General features: G+C 41.5%; 3 protein-coding genes across 14 annotated transcripts; all 3 read left to right on the top strand.

The window, feature by feature from the left end:
- Nucleotides 1-6: 6 nt before the first annotated feature.
- Nucleotides 7-423, top strand: LOC124314544 (RNA guanine-N7 methyltransferase activating subunit-like). Its single transcript, XM_046779740.1, has one exon. It carries the CDS (start codon nucleotides 7-9, stop codon nucleotides 421-423), a length of 417 nt encoding a protein of 138 aa, XP_046635696.1.
- Nucleotides 419-6,018, top strand: LOC124314036 (nicotinate phosphoribosyltransferase-like). 9 transcript variants are annotated; one of them, XM_046779017.1, is made up of 16 exons: nucleotides 419-1,136; nucleotides 1,212-1,369; nucleotides 1,500-1,561; nucleotides 1,670-1,815; nucleotides 2,401-2,478; nucleotides 2,799-2,889; nucleotides 2,968-3,265; nucleotides 3,327-3,410; nucleotides 3,465-3,592; nucleotides 3,664-3,782; nucleotides 3,861-4,069; nucleotides 4,239-4,295; nucleotides 4,623-4,835; nucleotides 4,946-4,998; nucleotides 5,068-5,211; nucleotides 5,277-6,018. In XM_046779017.1, exons 6-16 carry the CDS (start codon nucleotides 2,805-2,807, stop codon nucleotides 5,618-5,620), a joined length of 1,734 nt encoding a protein of 577 aa, XP_046634973.1. In that variant the 5' UTR covers nucleotides 419-1,136; nucleotides 1,212-1,369; nucleotides 1,500-1,561; nucleotides 1,670-1,815; nucleotides 2,401-2,478; nucleotides 2,799-2,804; the 3' UTR covers nucleotides 5,621-6,018. The 9 variants fall into 9 exon arrangements, with proteins under 9 accessions (XP_046634973.1, XP_046634967.1, XP_046634968.1 ...); XM_046779011.1 differs by lacking the exon at nucleotides 1,500-1,561 and having other exon boundaries at nucleotides 419-1,054; nucleotides 1,115-1,136; nucleotides 2,401-2,474; nucleotides 2,794-2,889; XM_046779012.1 differs by lacking the exon at nucleotides 1,500-1,561 and having other exon boundaries at nucleotides 419-910; nucleotides 990-1,054; nucleotides 1,115-1,369; nucleotides 2,401-2,474; nucleotides 2,794-2,889.
- Nucleotides 6,019-6,410: 392 nt separating this feature from the next.
- Nucleotides 6,411-11,090, top strand: LOC124314162 (beta-1,3-galactosyltransferase 1-like). 4 transcript variants are annotated; one of them, XM_046779262.1, is made up of 9 exons: nucleotides 6,411-6,513; nucleotides 6,587-6,711; nucleotides 6,784-6,987; nucleotides 7,143-7,299; nucleotides 7,518-7,535; nucleotides 7,789-8,146; nucleotides 8,211-8,417; nucleotides 8,495-10,484; nucleotides 10,597-11,090. In XM_046779262.1, exons 4-8 carry the CDS (start codon nucleotides 7,206-7,208, stop codon nucleotides 8,916-8,918), a joined length of 1,101 nt encoding a protein of 366 aa, XP_046635218.1. In that variant the 5' UTR covers nucleotides 6,411-6,513; nucleotides 6,587-6,711; nucleotides 6,784-6,987; nucleotides 7,143-7,205; the 3' UTR covers nucleotides 8,919-10,484; nucleotides 10,597-11,090. The 4 variants fall into 4 exon arrangements, with proteins under 4 accessions (XP_046635218.1, XP_046635217.1, XP_046635219.1 ...); XM_046779261.1 differs by having other exon boundaries at nucleotides 6,587-6,987; XM_046779263.1 differs by lacking the exon at nucleotides 6,784-6,987.
- The last annotated feature ends 3,552 nt before the right edge of the window (nucleotides 11,091-14,642 follow it).

The raw sequence follows: 14,642 nt of genomic DNA on the forward strand, positions 1-14,642 counted from the left end.
TTTAAAATGGAGTTGACGGAAGAGCAAAAGTGTTTTCTGGCCGAATGCGAAGAAGAGTTTTCCCAGCGCTACACAGAGAACGACGCCGAATTCATGAAGCTGAAGAATAAACCATTATCTAATCCGCCTATAGTGGATCCGTGGGGTAACAATTTCAATCGCAATCAACAGAGGGGAGAGATGGACCGGGGAGGTGGATACAGGGGACAGCGCCGTCCTTACGGTCGGCGTCAAAGAGATTATCGTGACTCTTATTCCCGTCATGACTCACGACAAACGAGAGATAGACATTACGATGACCGAAGTCATCATCGAGATCGATCGTACGAAGACCGCGGGCAGGACAGGACGGGACAAAATCGTGGTAACGTTCATCATGACAGAGAAGACGGGCACCACCAACCTCGTTATCATCCCTACTAATTTTTTTTTTCTCATTACCCCACGGTATTGACAATAAATCAAATGATGGATTCCTTTTCTCTTTAAATTAAACATTGCATCATTCCGTCACATCCCGTGCCTTTTTTTTTCGTTCAAATTGCTATTCTAGTCCATGACTTCTACCCTAGGTAGCGACCTAATAGAGAATGGAACAGGAAAGTGTGTTTGGTTCCAACTTTCATTTCCCCTTTCCCTCATAATGGGGACAGGGGTCTCCATAGCAACGGCCTTAAGTAGTTCGATGTGCACGCAGAATTAACCATTTTTGTTTTGTGGGAATGCAATTTTTTGTTGTTGCCATTAATCTTTGTCTGTGTGTTCTTGACCGTAGGTATATCCTTGTCCGTCCTAGTATGTCTATTTGGTTAGAAAAGTGGATGTTGCATGGAACGGAGAGTTATGTACTAGAACCGGAAGAAGCCCCACTCCTCCCATCGGCTTGACTTTAGTCGCGGTCTAATACTCGGTAAAAATGAGCCTTTCTAATTATATGTAGCGCGAGAAAGGAAAAAGAAACAGCAATTCAACTTGGGTGTTACGTGTAGAATTGGACTTTGTCGGGTTAGAAGCGGTAACCACCAGTTGGAAAATGAAAATTGGGAGTCGAACGGTTGTTAAAGAAAAAGTAAAAAGGTCAGGAGGAACGTTATAAGTAATTTTCTTGTTGTAGGTTTCGAGCGAGTGACTCCAAGGTCAGTTGTTTGAAGGAACAAAGGGCTATATGTTATAGGCTAGCAGCACATACCGTCTTTTATATTACTTTTCAGAAGAAAGAAACGCATCCGCGCTCCTCCCCTAACACCGCCCCGGGATATTCTTGTAGTTCACCTGCAACTGGACATTTTAGGTTCATCCAACTGCGAAGATGGCTTTATATGGATATCGGATTGCCCTTTCTTTCCGTTTGGATGCCAACCACATCCAAGTCAGTTCACAATATTTTTAGAGTGAAATCCTTCAAAGGCGTTTTCCTTTGCCCACAATCACTCACTCAGTCTGATATTTAATAACTTTGCTTGACGCTTCCCCTATTAACATGATTTAATGCATTACAGAGTATGCAAATAACGGTTCTTTAAATCGAATCTTGACCAGAGGAATCCGATAATAGGTTGTCGTAAGTATATCGCAGCATATTTTCTTAATTCCGTTCTAGTTGCCAACGAGCAAATGGCGTGATGGCGTGCAATTTCTTTTGACGTCGTGATCATGTTTCGTGTTGTAGTGCAGACGGAAGCGGAATGAAACTCGCCTTACTCGATGCAATTTCCCCCCTGATGGACATAGGTCATCCGCAATAACACACACTCTGCAGAGGGGCTTTATATACAGTACCATCAACGATCGTTACGTCCTTCCGCACTATACCCGGTAAAAACCATCGTCTATTTCTCATCTGCATTATCAAGTTCCCGCCGAATTTACAACATTTTTTTACGCAATCGATGTCACCGCTCTAATGACACGCTGGCGTTTTAGACGAGCACTATTCTACAAATGAGACCAATTATCCAAAATTAGTAGCGATGCGCATTTTTTGGCTAATATGGCCTGTCAACATTTAAACATAATTCAGTCAAGCGCTCTCCCAACGTTTTCTTCTTAAGCAAACGTTGAGCGGCCGCCCCCCCCCCCCCAAAAAAAAAAAGCGTGACGTCAACTGCTTCTTGGCAATAGTTGAGACGTTGTTAAATTGGAGGTTTGATCAAATTCTATGATTCTTTCACACGCTATTCTAGCGTGCGAAAGTCAGTTCTCCTGTTTGTCGGCGAAAGATGTTTACCTTTTCGTTTGGGGTTCACGCAAACACGGTAGCCTACGTGAATTGTTTTTGCCTTTGTTAGACGGTGGCAGGCACGAAGTTTGATCGATAGCTGAGCTGAGCTGAGCTACTTGGACTCCTTGTCTGCTGACGCCCTTTAATACCTTGTATACACTTGCGGTTGATATCTATAGGTTGCCACTAGCCCGGCCGACGCTTCACTCGCTGCACGCGGGAACTTTCGCACTGCGAAGACCACTCTCAATAAAAAGGTATCGTCATTTTCAATTGAAAGTTGTTCATCCATTCTTGTTATAATACGATTTATTATTCAACAAATCAAGCAAACGTTTTTGGTTTTATTTCTATTTTTAAACGTAGACCGGACGATTTACAAATTGTGGACGTTGAAAAGTAAATACTAGCCTCATTTCAATGTTTGAACGATTCAAATCTTGAACTTTGACTATGAAACTTTGAACATGTAAAAAATGAACAAAAATTCAAATTGTTTTTAAAATTATTTTGTAAGAAGCTTGCTCTATCTATCGAGTAAGATGTGAACTGATTCAACCTTCAAATGTCCTAAAAGGTAAACATGTCGACTCCTACGGAAGGTACTGCTGTTAAGGTTAACCACCAGCGCCAAAAACAAAATGAAATTATTCAACCATTACTTACCGGTATTTGAATTTAGTGATACAGAGAAATTAAAAGTTTAATTTACCGTCATGTTTCTTTGAACAATGAATTTTTTTCAGATCTGTACCAGCTCACCATGGCGTACGCGTACTGGAAATCGGGGAAAGTGGAAGACACAGCGGTCTTTGATCTGTTTTTCAGGAAAAACCCGTTCTCTGGGGAATTCACAATATTTGCTGGTCTCGAAGAATGCATAAAGTTTCTATATAACTTTCGCTATAGTGACAGTGATATAGCTTATCTCAAGCAAATCCTTCCTCCCTACATTGAGGAAGAGTTCTTTCGTTATTTGAAGGACCTTACGGTAGAAGATGTGACACTCTTTGCCATTCCTGAAGGTTCAGTCGTGTTTCCCAGGTATTTTACGATTATGGTACACATCAGTTCTGTTGGTTCCAAGTACAGCTTTATTTTGCAGAGTTCCCTTGTTGAGGGTCGAAGGGCCACTTATTGTAGTCCAGCTGTTAGAAACAACATTTCTGAATTTGATCAACTACTCTAGGTAAATCAAATAAGCCCATTTGTATATTTCACAATTTAACTCGCTGTTTTCTAGCTTAATTGCCACCAATGCTGCAAGATTTCGAATGGCAGCAGGAAAGAGGATTAAACTTCTTGAATTTGGTTTACGTAGAGCCCAAGGTCCTGATGGAGGGCTTTCTGCATCCAAATATGCTTATCTAGGTCTTATTCTTTGTTAACATATTGTAACATAGTTCCATGCTAATCTTTTAATTTATTTCCTATTAAAATAGGTGGTTTCGACGGCACTAGCAATGTTTTGGCTGGTAAACTGTTTCACATACCAGTCAAAGGAACTCATGCTCATGCATACATTAGTTCTTTCTCTACACTAGCTGATTTAAAAACTCGCGTAGGTTGTCCACTTACGCTATAAGTAGCGTTTACGTGAGTTGAACAAGCTATTACCTTTTTTTATGCTGTAAAATAGGATTTGGCGGTACAGAATGAAAATGGTTCAGATTTGATAGAGAGTCGCGATTTTGTGGAGGCGTGTACAAGGCGGCGCGATCAGTTGGCTGCACTGCTCGGTATTCTGTTGCAGGAAGCTAACGACGGGGAATTGGCAGCTTTTATTTCCTACGCCATGGCATTCCCTGACGGTTTCACAGCCCTAGTCGACACTTATGAAGTTCTCAGGTACTATATTCGATCATCAGATGTGACCAATGCGAGTGAACAGAGGAACGGGTGAATGATCCTTATTTAGACAATTATTGGTACGACAGAAAAAGAACACAAGACTATGCGGCCTTATTTCTCTTCTTGTCTGTTTTCTTTTTGTGATTGGTCTTTCACTTTTTGCCAGTTGGAGCGGAGAAACCCCTAGTCAGCGCTATGTATCGGAGCCACGTCTCCATTACAGGTCCCTCCCTTATAAATTTCATCCGCATTGATTGAAACCTTACACTTACACGTATATAGCGTCATTAGTAATCTCTTATCGTATCAGTTTGTTATTGACCGTTAAATTTCTTTTCTGAGCTTTTCGATTGCGCAATCATTTGTTCTTTTTCTAATTGTCCCAGCTTGATTAGTTTCTTTTAAATCCATACATATACACTACAGATTGTGTGAATATTATTTATAAAAATGTAGCCCTTTATTTTATTATTTTTTAAAATTATTTCATTTTATTTGGAACGATTACTAAACTCGTTTTGGGGTATTCTTTTATGTTCGCTTTGAGCAGAAGTGGATTACTGAATTTCTGTGCAGTGGCTGTGGCATTGAGCGATTTTGGCTACAGACCCATCGGAATTCGGCTCGACTCGGGTGACCTGGCCTATCTTTCGAACCGAGCCCGTGATGCCTTCCGGAAAATCGCCGAAGAATTGGCCATTCCTTGGTTTTCTCAGTTGTCCATCGTTGCTAGTAATGACATCAATGAAGAAACCATACTGAGGTAAGTAATACACACCCAATAGTCGCATTCTGCATGCATAAACGAGCGTAAAAGAATGCCGGTTAACATTGCCTTTAAAAAAATTGCTCATAATTCAAATTATTTTCCAGTTTAAACGATCAGCATCATCAGATTGATTGCTTTGGTATTGGAACTCATCTCGGTAAGTAAAATGTAATTCAATTTGCACTTTCAACAAATCTTTCTATTGTATTTTTCTCTGATTCCTCAGTGACTTGCCAAAAGCAACCTGCTCTTGGCTGTGTTTATAAGCTTGTAGAGATCAACAAACAGCCCAAGATCAAATTATCAGAGGATCTCGAAAAGGTGACCATTCCAGGACGTAAAGACATCTATCGCCTTTACGGATCAGATGGTATGCAATTCAGTTCACCATCCCCATCACATTGACTCGAGACTGACACTCATTAACTTTTGCAGGTCACGCTTTGATAGATTTAATGCAGAAACATGGTGAACCTCCACCATTGGCTGGCAATCGAGTTCTTTGCCGCCATCCTTTTCTGGAATCAAAGCGAGCCTACGTCAGTCCTGCTCGGGTTGAGCCGTTGCTGCATATCTACTGGCAGAACGGTACATGTTCTCAGCCCTTGCCATCCATGGAACAATTACGTCATCGTGTTCAACACCAGCTAGGAACTATCCGCCAAGATCACAAGAGAAATTTGAATCCCACTCCCTACAAAGTGAGCGTCTCGGATTCGCTCTATTCTTACCTCCACAAATTGTGGTTGCAAAACGCACCGATTGGGGAGCTATCGTGAAATATGTATCCTCTCATCGTGTAACACAATGAACAAGTATTCGTTGCTAGCTAATTAATGACAGACTGGACTAATGCCCTGTTTTCCTTAGCGCGCGTCACAGATGCGCATCTCATATATTTTTTTTTGTCTCTAGTCCTCGTAGGGGTTTCAAATTCAAATGGGGGTTTATCTTTAAGTCTTTGTTGGATTATCCAGATCGCAACCTGCACATCGACTGCCATTCTTGTGATGGTAGTACATTGTTGTTGTTTTTTTCGGTGTGTGAATCTGCATGTTAGTCTGGGACTGAAGCAAGGGCCAAGGCTGTCACGAATCAAATCAGGCCACTTTGTTCAACGGTTTGCAGTACTAAATTTTGTTGTTTTACTTTAATATACAGATTTTTTTCATTTTCACGCGTTGCTCTTACGCCGTTGAAAGCAATCGGACAGAGATGTTTATGTGTCCCACAAAGATGCCCTGTTGTCATCTTTTTCTGTCGATATCCGACTTGATTATATACCAGCATTCTCCTCTGAACGAATCTTTAACGGTTTCGTCTACGTTGAATAAAACATATTAGATAAGCGCATATGGTTATCGATGTTATTTATACAAATCAGTATTGAACAGTACGGGTATGAAATCGGGGTTTTTTCTTCTTACGAAACCGTGATTTTGTGCTATCGTGTTATCGGTGAAGTCATAAACTTATCCAAAGTTTGAGCATGCGTGCTCTACGTGTGCATAGGCTATGTTTGAAAAGGGATTGAGCATAAGAGAGATAGATATGGGTATATATATATACGTTCTAAGAAGCATTTCTAGTCTACATTTTATCTAGTATACCTAGAAAGAAGACTGAAAGCTAACCGGAAGGCTAGTTGGAGGCAAAATTTCGTCCCGAATAAGTATACGATAAATCATTTTCCCTGTTTTATACTGCAAAGCGCTGCAAAGCGTTTTACTGTTTCTCTCTTTTAGCATTGGAGCCGCAACCCTTTCAGTTGCTCCGCCTACAAATTTGTGTACCTTTCTCTCTTGTGAAATCCCTGCAGCAGAAGCAGACGAAACTTGAGCAGAACTGTGAAAGCTATCAAATAATCAATGTAAGTCTTGATTCATTCAGGCTTTCAAACGGTTTCGTTTTAATTTTCTAGAATGTATTTTACTGTTTAAAGTGTTGGACCGAGTTTACTTTTATATTGGTATTGGGTTCATTCACGCTAGTTCCACCTCCACACTTTGAGGTCGAGTGAACTTGCAAACTATTATTTGTACACAAATGGTGACAGTGCTGGTCGGTCGATCGAATAGAAATCTGAATCCAAAAGTAGGGCGTCTGTAAAATAAACGACACTTTCCCCATTCCCTCATTAAAACGTGTAAGTAGAATGAATATTGATTATTATTTCTGTTATTGCAACTGCTGTTGAAATGACAAGTCAATAAGAGAAATATCCCATAATATAAGACCATTTTTAGGTCATGTGCCCTACATTTACCTTGTAATAATAAAGAATTTTACATCTTATTCTAGGAGATGCCCATAAATATTCTTACCCAACTGAAGCTGGAAAAGTAAGGCATTAGTGGTGATGATATGATGAAATATATGCGGCATTTTTTTCTCCTCTGTGGCTTTGTGTGCATTTCCATTCTCTTCACATACAACTACAGCACTCAAACGAGAGAGGGTAAGAGATTTCTACATTTTTTGTTATATATATTTTTTTATTCTATTCTAGATTGTTCCATTTTCATCTTTTGTTTTATGGCTCATTGCCAATGATTTTTTTTTCAACTTCTGTTGTACTCATGCTAGTGTTTTGTTTTGTTTTTCATTTGGTTTTCTTCATCTGCATATATTTCGTTGCCCTATCCATATTTGCTTGTTGGAATCATACTTTCTTAGGATCTATAGAAAATGCAGGTAAGTCCCAGTTTCAACCTTTTGCTCACAGTGACTAAGTTGTTCCCAATTCTCTGATAAAAAAGTAGTTATTTTGTTTTGATAAGGTTGACACAGTCAGCATTTTTTCTTTATCTCCCATACTCAGAAATCTTTAAACTATTTTGCGAAAGAAAAAGATAACTGTGTAAAGATAACCTCAAAAGACAAATAACTAAAAAGCAAATTTTACAAACAAGTGAGTTTTAATATTTCCTTTTTGTTGGTTTTTTAGCTCCCAATTTCACGTGGAGTGTGAATTCTAGTCGTGATTTGGCGATATACGTTGACCCAGAAAATACTACCGCAGTAATTAGCAACGAAAACTTGTGCGCGCCCAATCCGGCAGACGATCCGCCGAAACCTATCCTTCTTATCATTGTGTGCTCAGCAGTGGGCAATACAAAAGCACGTGAGGCCATACGTGAGACATGGATGTCGCTGGAACCTAATCAGACAACTCCGTTTGATGTGCGAACAGCTTTTCTGCTCGGCCAGACAGTCAATGATAGCAGGCAGAATGACGTGTTGATGGAAAGCAACTTGCACGGGGATATAATTCAAGAAGGATTTATCGACGCTTATTTGAATTTGTAAGTCTTATTTTCTTTCAAATTGATTCATTCAATTTTAGAATTGAATTTGCTTGTCTTTCAGGACCTTGAAGTCTGTGATGATGTTGAAATGGGTGAAGACTTTCTGCCCCCAAGTGACCTTTGTCCTTAAAACGGACGATGACATGTTTATAAATGTACGCACGCTTACCGAGTACCTGTCGCAATCTCACGTTCTGCAGCGCAAAGACTTGATCGTAGGCTCACTTTTTTGCCGTGTTAGCCCCATCAAAGACGCCGGTAGCAAGTGGTAGGAACAAAAGTCAATGGCCATTTGTTCGACAGAAATATTTTTCACCTAACTGGATATGCTTTGTATTGCTCTAGGTACTCACCCCTCTTTATGTACAACGCTAAAGTGTACCCCGATTACGTCAGTGGAACGGGTTACGTTATTAGTGGGCCGTTAGTGCCCATTCTATTCGAAGGCGCCCTCCACGTGCCGCTTTTCCACTTGGAGGACGTTTACACAACAGGGATGGTAGCGAAACAGGCTAACATCATTCCGGAGAACAGCAACTTGTTCAGTTTTATCAAGCATCCCACAGCCAATTCTTGTCTCTATCGCAAAATCATCACGTCGCACGGCTTGAACCCCAGCGAATTAAAGTCCATCTGGAGCCGAATCAACGATCCTCACCTGGATTGCACCTCCGTCCGCTTGCCCAAAATCGGCGATCCAAAATTCAAAAAATGCCACAAGGCCGCACGTTTGACCGTCCATCGCGGAGGTAGAAGGGGCTATGGCTAAGCCCAGTCGCCGATTTGAGGGGGGCGCCAATGACGTGAGCTCGTTTCCTTTTTAGATTAGATTCACCCTCTTTGCCTCCCTCCTTACTAATAAGGTTAAAACCACTTGCAAGGATCTAACTCGAGTGTGAAATTTCGTTGAATTGAACTAGAAAAATTCTTCACAAGGTCTGTCATTAGGTTAATTCTACTTTCCTAGTCCAAGGATTTGAACGCTGGGGTATGTTCGCCAGTGAAATTGTAAAACAGATTGTTTACCATGACCGAAAGTCATGATTTTCCTTTTTGATTTGGTCTTATCATATTTTCTTCTTCCTTTATTCTTTATTTTTTTTTTTAACCAGAAAAAAAAATATATTGTATATTTTGTTGGCCTTTTTACAGCATCGATTTGTCGATAGATATCGATGTGTGTGATACGTCCCGGTAACTGCCTTGATTGCAGTGCGCCATCACTTTGTTTTGATGTCTCCCGTGAGAATGCGAACAAATACAATTTAGCTACTTAAAAAAAGTAACGATTTTGATTCATCTCATGTCCAACAGTCATCCATATATAGTGAGAACTGTTCGAAGTACGTAGGTAAAATAAAAGAATCATCGGGGCATATAACGTTCATGGTCGAAACTTGTTGTGACATGGTAATGATGGAGCTCCTAACTACATGGGAATCGGACCAGAAGCTGAGACGTTATTGTCTCGGCGGAGATGTTCCGAATTCCGGCGAACAACGGGCTTAACACTGGCGTTCTCGGGAGTAGTTAGTAGTAGATACAGTAAATAGATTCTATTAGAGATGTAGCACGATTCATTCCGTTTTTCTTTTCATTCTTTCGCTTTTGAATTGTATCGTCGCCCTTTACAAAAGAAGAAGAAGAAAGAAAAGGGTCGAATAATCGTTGCTCATTTTGTCGTTGCGTTGAAGTCTCGTTTTTTAATTCTTCGCCTCGGCTGGTTCCCGACTCGCACGCATTGCTGGTCGTCCGAAACCAGTTGACCTACAATATGGTCATTCCAACCAAGCGTCTCAATCGTTTACCACTCACCGTTTCTTCTTCTTCTTCTTCTTCTTCTTTCCTCCGCTTATTCTATTCCCCCTTGTAGTTTAACTCGTTTTCTTTTGACAAAATTCAACTAGACTCATCGACTCTCTCTCTAATGTAATTCACCCATATTTCGAGCTCGAGTAAAGTTATTATGCACAAACACACGCAGCAGAGCTAGGGGAAAGAAAAGAAATCCGCATGGATTCGTCGCTCAACCGCACCACCGCGAAGACGCGCCCGCTCATCATCATCATCTCCTCCTACCCCTATTCCTCCTCCTCCCTCCCTCCTTTGGCTCGTCTTGGTACCTCTCCTGTCTCGCCCACCACCGTCTTCTTCTTCATTCTCTCCCTGCAGCGCTGCTGGCGACCGAGCCACCCGTCAGAGGTTTATATTGAGCCGCTCCATCCACTTGAGATCCAGTTGTCCTCAAGCCTCTCGAACGTTAAGATGTTGACACGACCAAGTTTCCTCCTTGTGCTGGCCTGTGCTTACGTTCATGTCTCCTCCATTCCACTCGGTATTACATCGTAGTTTAAATTATGTTTTATGTCAACTTGTTTGTTTAAATTACAAAAATTTTCTTTCCCCCCCCCCCCCCTCTGTGGTAATCACGTTGAAAAAACATCTAGTCGGCCCACCTTCCATCCGACCATTAATTTGCCTCAACAAAATCACCAACCAGTCAGGCGTGTGCATGTTCACGATGGATTGCCATCGCATCAACGGGACGGCCATCGGCGTGTGCGGCGACCGTTTCTATTTCGGCTCGTGCTGCATCGTTCCCGCCCTGGATGAGGAGCTGAAGGTGCTGGAACGCACAGCCGGAGCGCCCAACAAAAGGCGGCAGAACGCGGCCATCCACCTGTTGGAGATGAAAGAAGATCGCTCCCTTTCGTCGTCGGAAGAACTTCAACAAGAGGATTTCGAATAATTTCATCTCGAATATCAGAAGAATTGGATATATTTTACGATTAATATTTGGTCCAATTTCTGATTTGGGTGCGTGTGTCAAATTATAGCGCCGGTCGCTACTGCTGGTTATATATACGTACGTCAACTGTTACTCGTTTTATCTGTTACGTTTTGATCGGAATTTCAATACATTTTTCTTTGGTACCACTAATACCCACGCGCGTTTCAGTTCAATCATATACATAGCTGTTTAGTTTGAACTTGACACAAGAGGTCGAGATGGGGCAACCGAATTTCTTCGGTTTGTGAAATAACACACACACGTACATACGCAAAACTGACGTGATGCAGAATGAAAAGGTCGTCGGGAGAAAAAAGACGAAGGGTGAAAAACCGAAATCTGTTAGACTACAATTGCTCACACGAATGTACACATCGATCTAACGGAACTCGAACCACATCCAACTGGATAACAGTCATCCGCATCTCATCAAGCGATTGCCTGTACATAGCAGCGACTGCATAGAGAGCGCCCGCGTCAACTCTACAACTTATTCAATTGAGTCGAACTTTGGTTGTCTAGTTAACAACTGGGAAATTCTTCGACCTCATTTCTAGGATTTCGATCACACACACACACAAGAAAAAAAAGGGAAAAACAAATGTGTCTGCATTGCCAGACCGTGTGTGCATGTACATAATGGTTGATTACAATAAGGCCCTATAGATGTATGCACCGTATAGTATACACCTGGGCGGGAAAAAATGTCGAGTAGGATAATATGACCGACGAACCAACGGGTTCATATACCTGCCGTCGCTTTCCTCCCGTGCATTACGGTGTGTAGACATCACGTCTCGCCGCCAACCTTCGCCTAGTACCCGCCGGAGCCCTTCTGTACGGTACGTCCTAACCTAACCTTTCATGAGCCAACCGATCTTTTGATTTTCTTCTTCTTCTTCTTCTTATTTCTCTTTACTGTCTATGTCATTAGTAACTGATTGTTGGGAAACAGTGGCCTGGCAGATTTTCCAAATGTACTGTAAACGTGTGTGAATAATTCTTATTCCTTTTTTTATTTTTTGAAGAAGAAGAAGAAGAAATAACATTCAACTTGACGTGTCATGACTGTGAGTTTTTCCATGAAGGATGACTGGCGCCTAATGCATTCAATGCCTTCCATATACTACGGTCCGGCCCATTCATGATGGCTGGCCCATCACATAAATCGGCCGATTCAGATGAGCGAGATGGTACTTTCCGTGCTATTTATTTCCACCGCTTCCTCTCGACTCACACAAGAGCAGCTCAAAGAGCTTGTTGATAAGAACAAGGAGCGCGCCGGTGTCCAAATAGATTTAAACGTCCATCCAGCCAAAGGATTCCTGTTGTGGTGGTGGTGGTTACTTCCAAGAAACTCTCCAAAATAAGAATGGACCCTCGCTTTCATCTTTATGTAGGACGAAGAGTTTAATCCCGCCATCCCAGCAGCTCGTCTTCTCTCTTCAGACCATCAACACTTGACGGTTGATTGGCCTCTCAAGTCTTATACTACTCGCTTTCTTATTTACAAGCCTACATTCGGCGCAGTTTGCTTTATACCCATAATTTTAGAAATGATCTTTTCTTTTTTTCTATTTTTCGCCAAAGCAGTATAGTCTACTAGAACTGTTTGATCTCGGGAAAGCAAAAAAAAGGAGTACACAGTGTATATCATTGAAATATAATACGGCGGTGGTGGTGACTTCCATTTTGCCAATTTACGACACTGCTGCTGCTGCTGCCTTGTAATTATTTTCTTTCCATTTGTTGTTTTTGACGGTGGAACAGAACAGTGTACAGTCGCTTATTTCTCACAGATTTTTTTGTTTTGTTTTCTCCCAGGTGTATGTCGCCGCAACTGATTACATAGACATGTATATGTGAACAACCGTTATGGCCAACGTCAGAGACAAGGACGCCAAACCGCGGAAACCTAATTCTTCTACAATCCATCTCTCACAGGAGAATCAAGGAAAATTGCTCGCACATAAGACTAATATCGCGGCTCGTGCTGTTTTATTTTGCATTATACTGTAGAGTGTTGATTGACAGGAGGAGGTAGAGAGAAGTAGCCCAACACCTGCCGAGTGTTTTCTTATTGTAACTGCTGCGCCACTGCCAAAAATCGGCTGCAACATTGTTTCTACAATTAGACGACGACTATAGCGTAATTGGAATAACATTCCGCGGTGTATAGTAAGTAATCCAGCTGCTGGGGTGTTGTAAAAATTGGAAAGTGTACAAATGCGTATAGTCGGTAGATCAGCTTCTGTCGTGAAACCGCATCTATTTGCCCAGATTTCTCGTCTTTGACCCTAATAAAAACCAAGTGTATAGCATAGCCCAGGTAGAGTCTAGAGTGATGGTGCTGGCGATGAGGGAGGTCATTGTATCCGTCTAATATGGAAGCTATTTTCGTCAAAAAATAAGGGGCGTCGGGTCTACCCTTTCAGAGTTGATTGTCAAGCTGCAAGACATAGAGCGGAACGCCAGACACAAGAGAGCCCGCAAGACAAAAAAAAATAAAGTGACGCTCAAAGCTTTTAGAATATAACTAGCGGAATATTGCGTGCAGTGGAGACATATACTGTGGATCCGCATAAGAAAATTTCTCCACAGCCGTTGATAATGTTTGAAAAAAAAGCAAATAGTATTATTATTAGTAGTAAAGACGAACTTCCTTTTGTCACCGTGTCTTGCATCAATTAACGTCTCTTTCATCAAATCGTGTCCGGTTAGAAATCGGAAATTCCAGACCACGGTCAATTTTGTGTTTATTTATTTTTTTGACAAAAGAGGAGAACAAAGTTTGAGGCATTGATGATTTATTCATATAGAAATTAAGAAGCCGAATTTTTTTCGAAAAATGGGCTAAAGACATTTTCTTCGGACGGCTCGCGCCTGTGAGAAAGATGAAACTGCTCCACGAAATACCATCTGGCGGCGGCGCTTAAAATGTAAGTATAGCCTATAATAACTCTGGCGTCTTCCAAAAACTCTTGTGAAGAGTTGTTTCACGCTGCGACTTTCTCTCCGCAACTGCGCCACATCAACCTCCATTTCAATCCCAGAACGATATTATTGTATGTAACCTTCTTTTTCCTATCAGTTGACAAGTTTAAAAATACAAATTTTTTATTTTCAACTTTCTCAGCTGGGGGAAGAAGCGGAATTCAACGAAAGGAGTATAGAAATGCGTATAAATAACTTGCGCATGGAATTTGTCCCGTTGGGACGCGCGCGTAATTGGCAACAAAAATTAAAACCGCTATACACTAGGAGGAAACCCGGCTGAACGGTGAAGTGCATTCTCGATAGCTCGGCGCGGCACGGTCACGGCATTGGGTGCGACATTCCGGATTCACAGTCAATCAGCCGTCTACGCGGCTTATCCTAAGGCTGCATAAAAGCTCTCCTAATCGACCATATTCTACCGCATCGAGTTGAGACAAAAGAACCGATCGGCGTTCACGAGATTTTTTTCAACCCTGCACGCAACCGCAGTAGTCGCGTCGCCATCAGATGTACATGTAATGAAAAGACGACGACGACGACGACGAAAAGAAGAATAGAATATCTTTTCCATTATTTATAGGTAAACTCATTAAATGAAACAACCGCATGCTCTCAGACTTGCTATAGTATACAGACTTTTTACGGTAATGTTAATGTGCAGTGTATATACATGCTCCACTTTCAACTTCTTTTGTTTCAATTTTT

This window comes from Daphnia pulicaria, chromosome 10 (assembly GCF_021234035.1).
Source record: "Daphnia pulicaria isolate SC F1-1A chromosome 10, SC_F0-13Bv2, whole genome shotgun sequence".
In the NCBI taxonomy this organism is placed as follows: Eukaryota; Metazoa; Arthropoda; class Branchiopoda; order Diplostraca; family Daphniidae; genus Daphnia; species Daphnia pulicaria.

Excerpts from the sequence above, each read along its gene's own strand:
- LOC124314544 (XM_046779740.1), top strand. The coding sequence starts at position 7 with ATGGAGTTGACGGAAGAGCAAAAGTGTTTTCTGGCCGAATGCGAAGAA.
- LOC124314036 (XM_046779009.1), top strand. The coding sequence starts at position 1,310 with ATGGCTTTATATGGATATCGGATTGCCCTTTCTTTCCGTTTGGATGCC. Across the intron at positions 1,370-1,669 it reads TGGATGCCAACCACATCCAA|TGCAGACGGAAGCGGAATGA; the intron begins GTCAGTTCACAA and ends TTCGTGTTGTAG. Across the intron at positions 3,783-3,860 it reads TAGCTGATTTAAAAACTCGC|GATTTGGCGGTACAGAATGA; the intron begins GTAGGTTGTCCA and ends GCTGTAAAATAG.
- LOC124314162 (XM_046779261.1), top strand. The coding sequence starts at position 7,206 with ATGATGAAATATATGCGGCATTTTTTTCTCCTCTGTGGCTTTGTGTGC. Across the intron at positions 8,147-8,210 it reads ATCGACGCTTATTTGAATTT|GACCTTGAAGTCTGTGATGA; the intron begins GTAAGTCTTATT and ends CTTGTCTTTCAG. Across the intron at positions 8,418-8,494 it reads AAAGACGCCGGTAGCAAGTG|GTACTCACCCCTCTTTATGT; the intron begins GTAGGAACAAAA and ends GTATTGCTCTAG.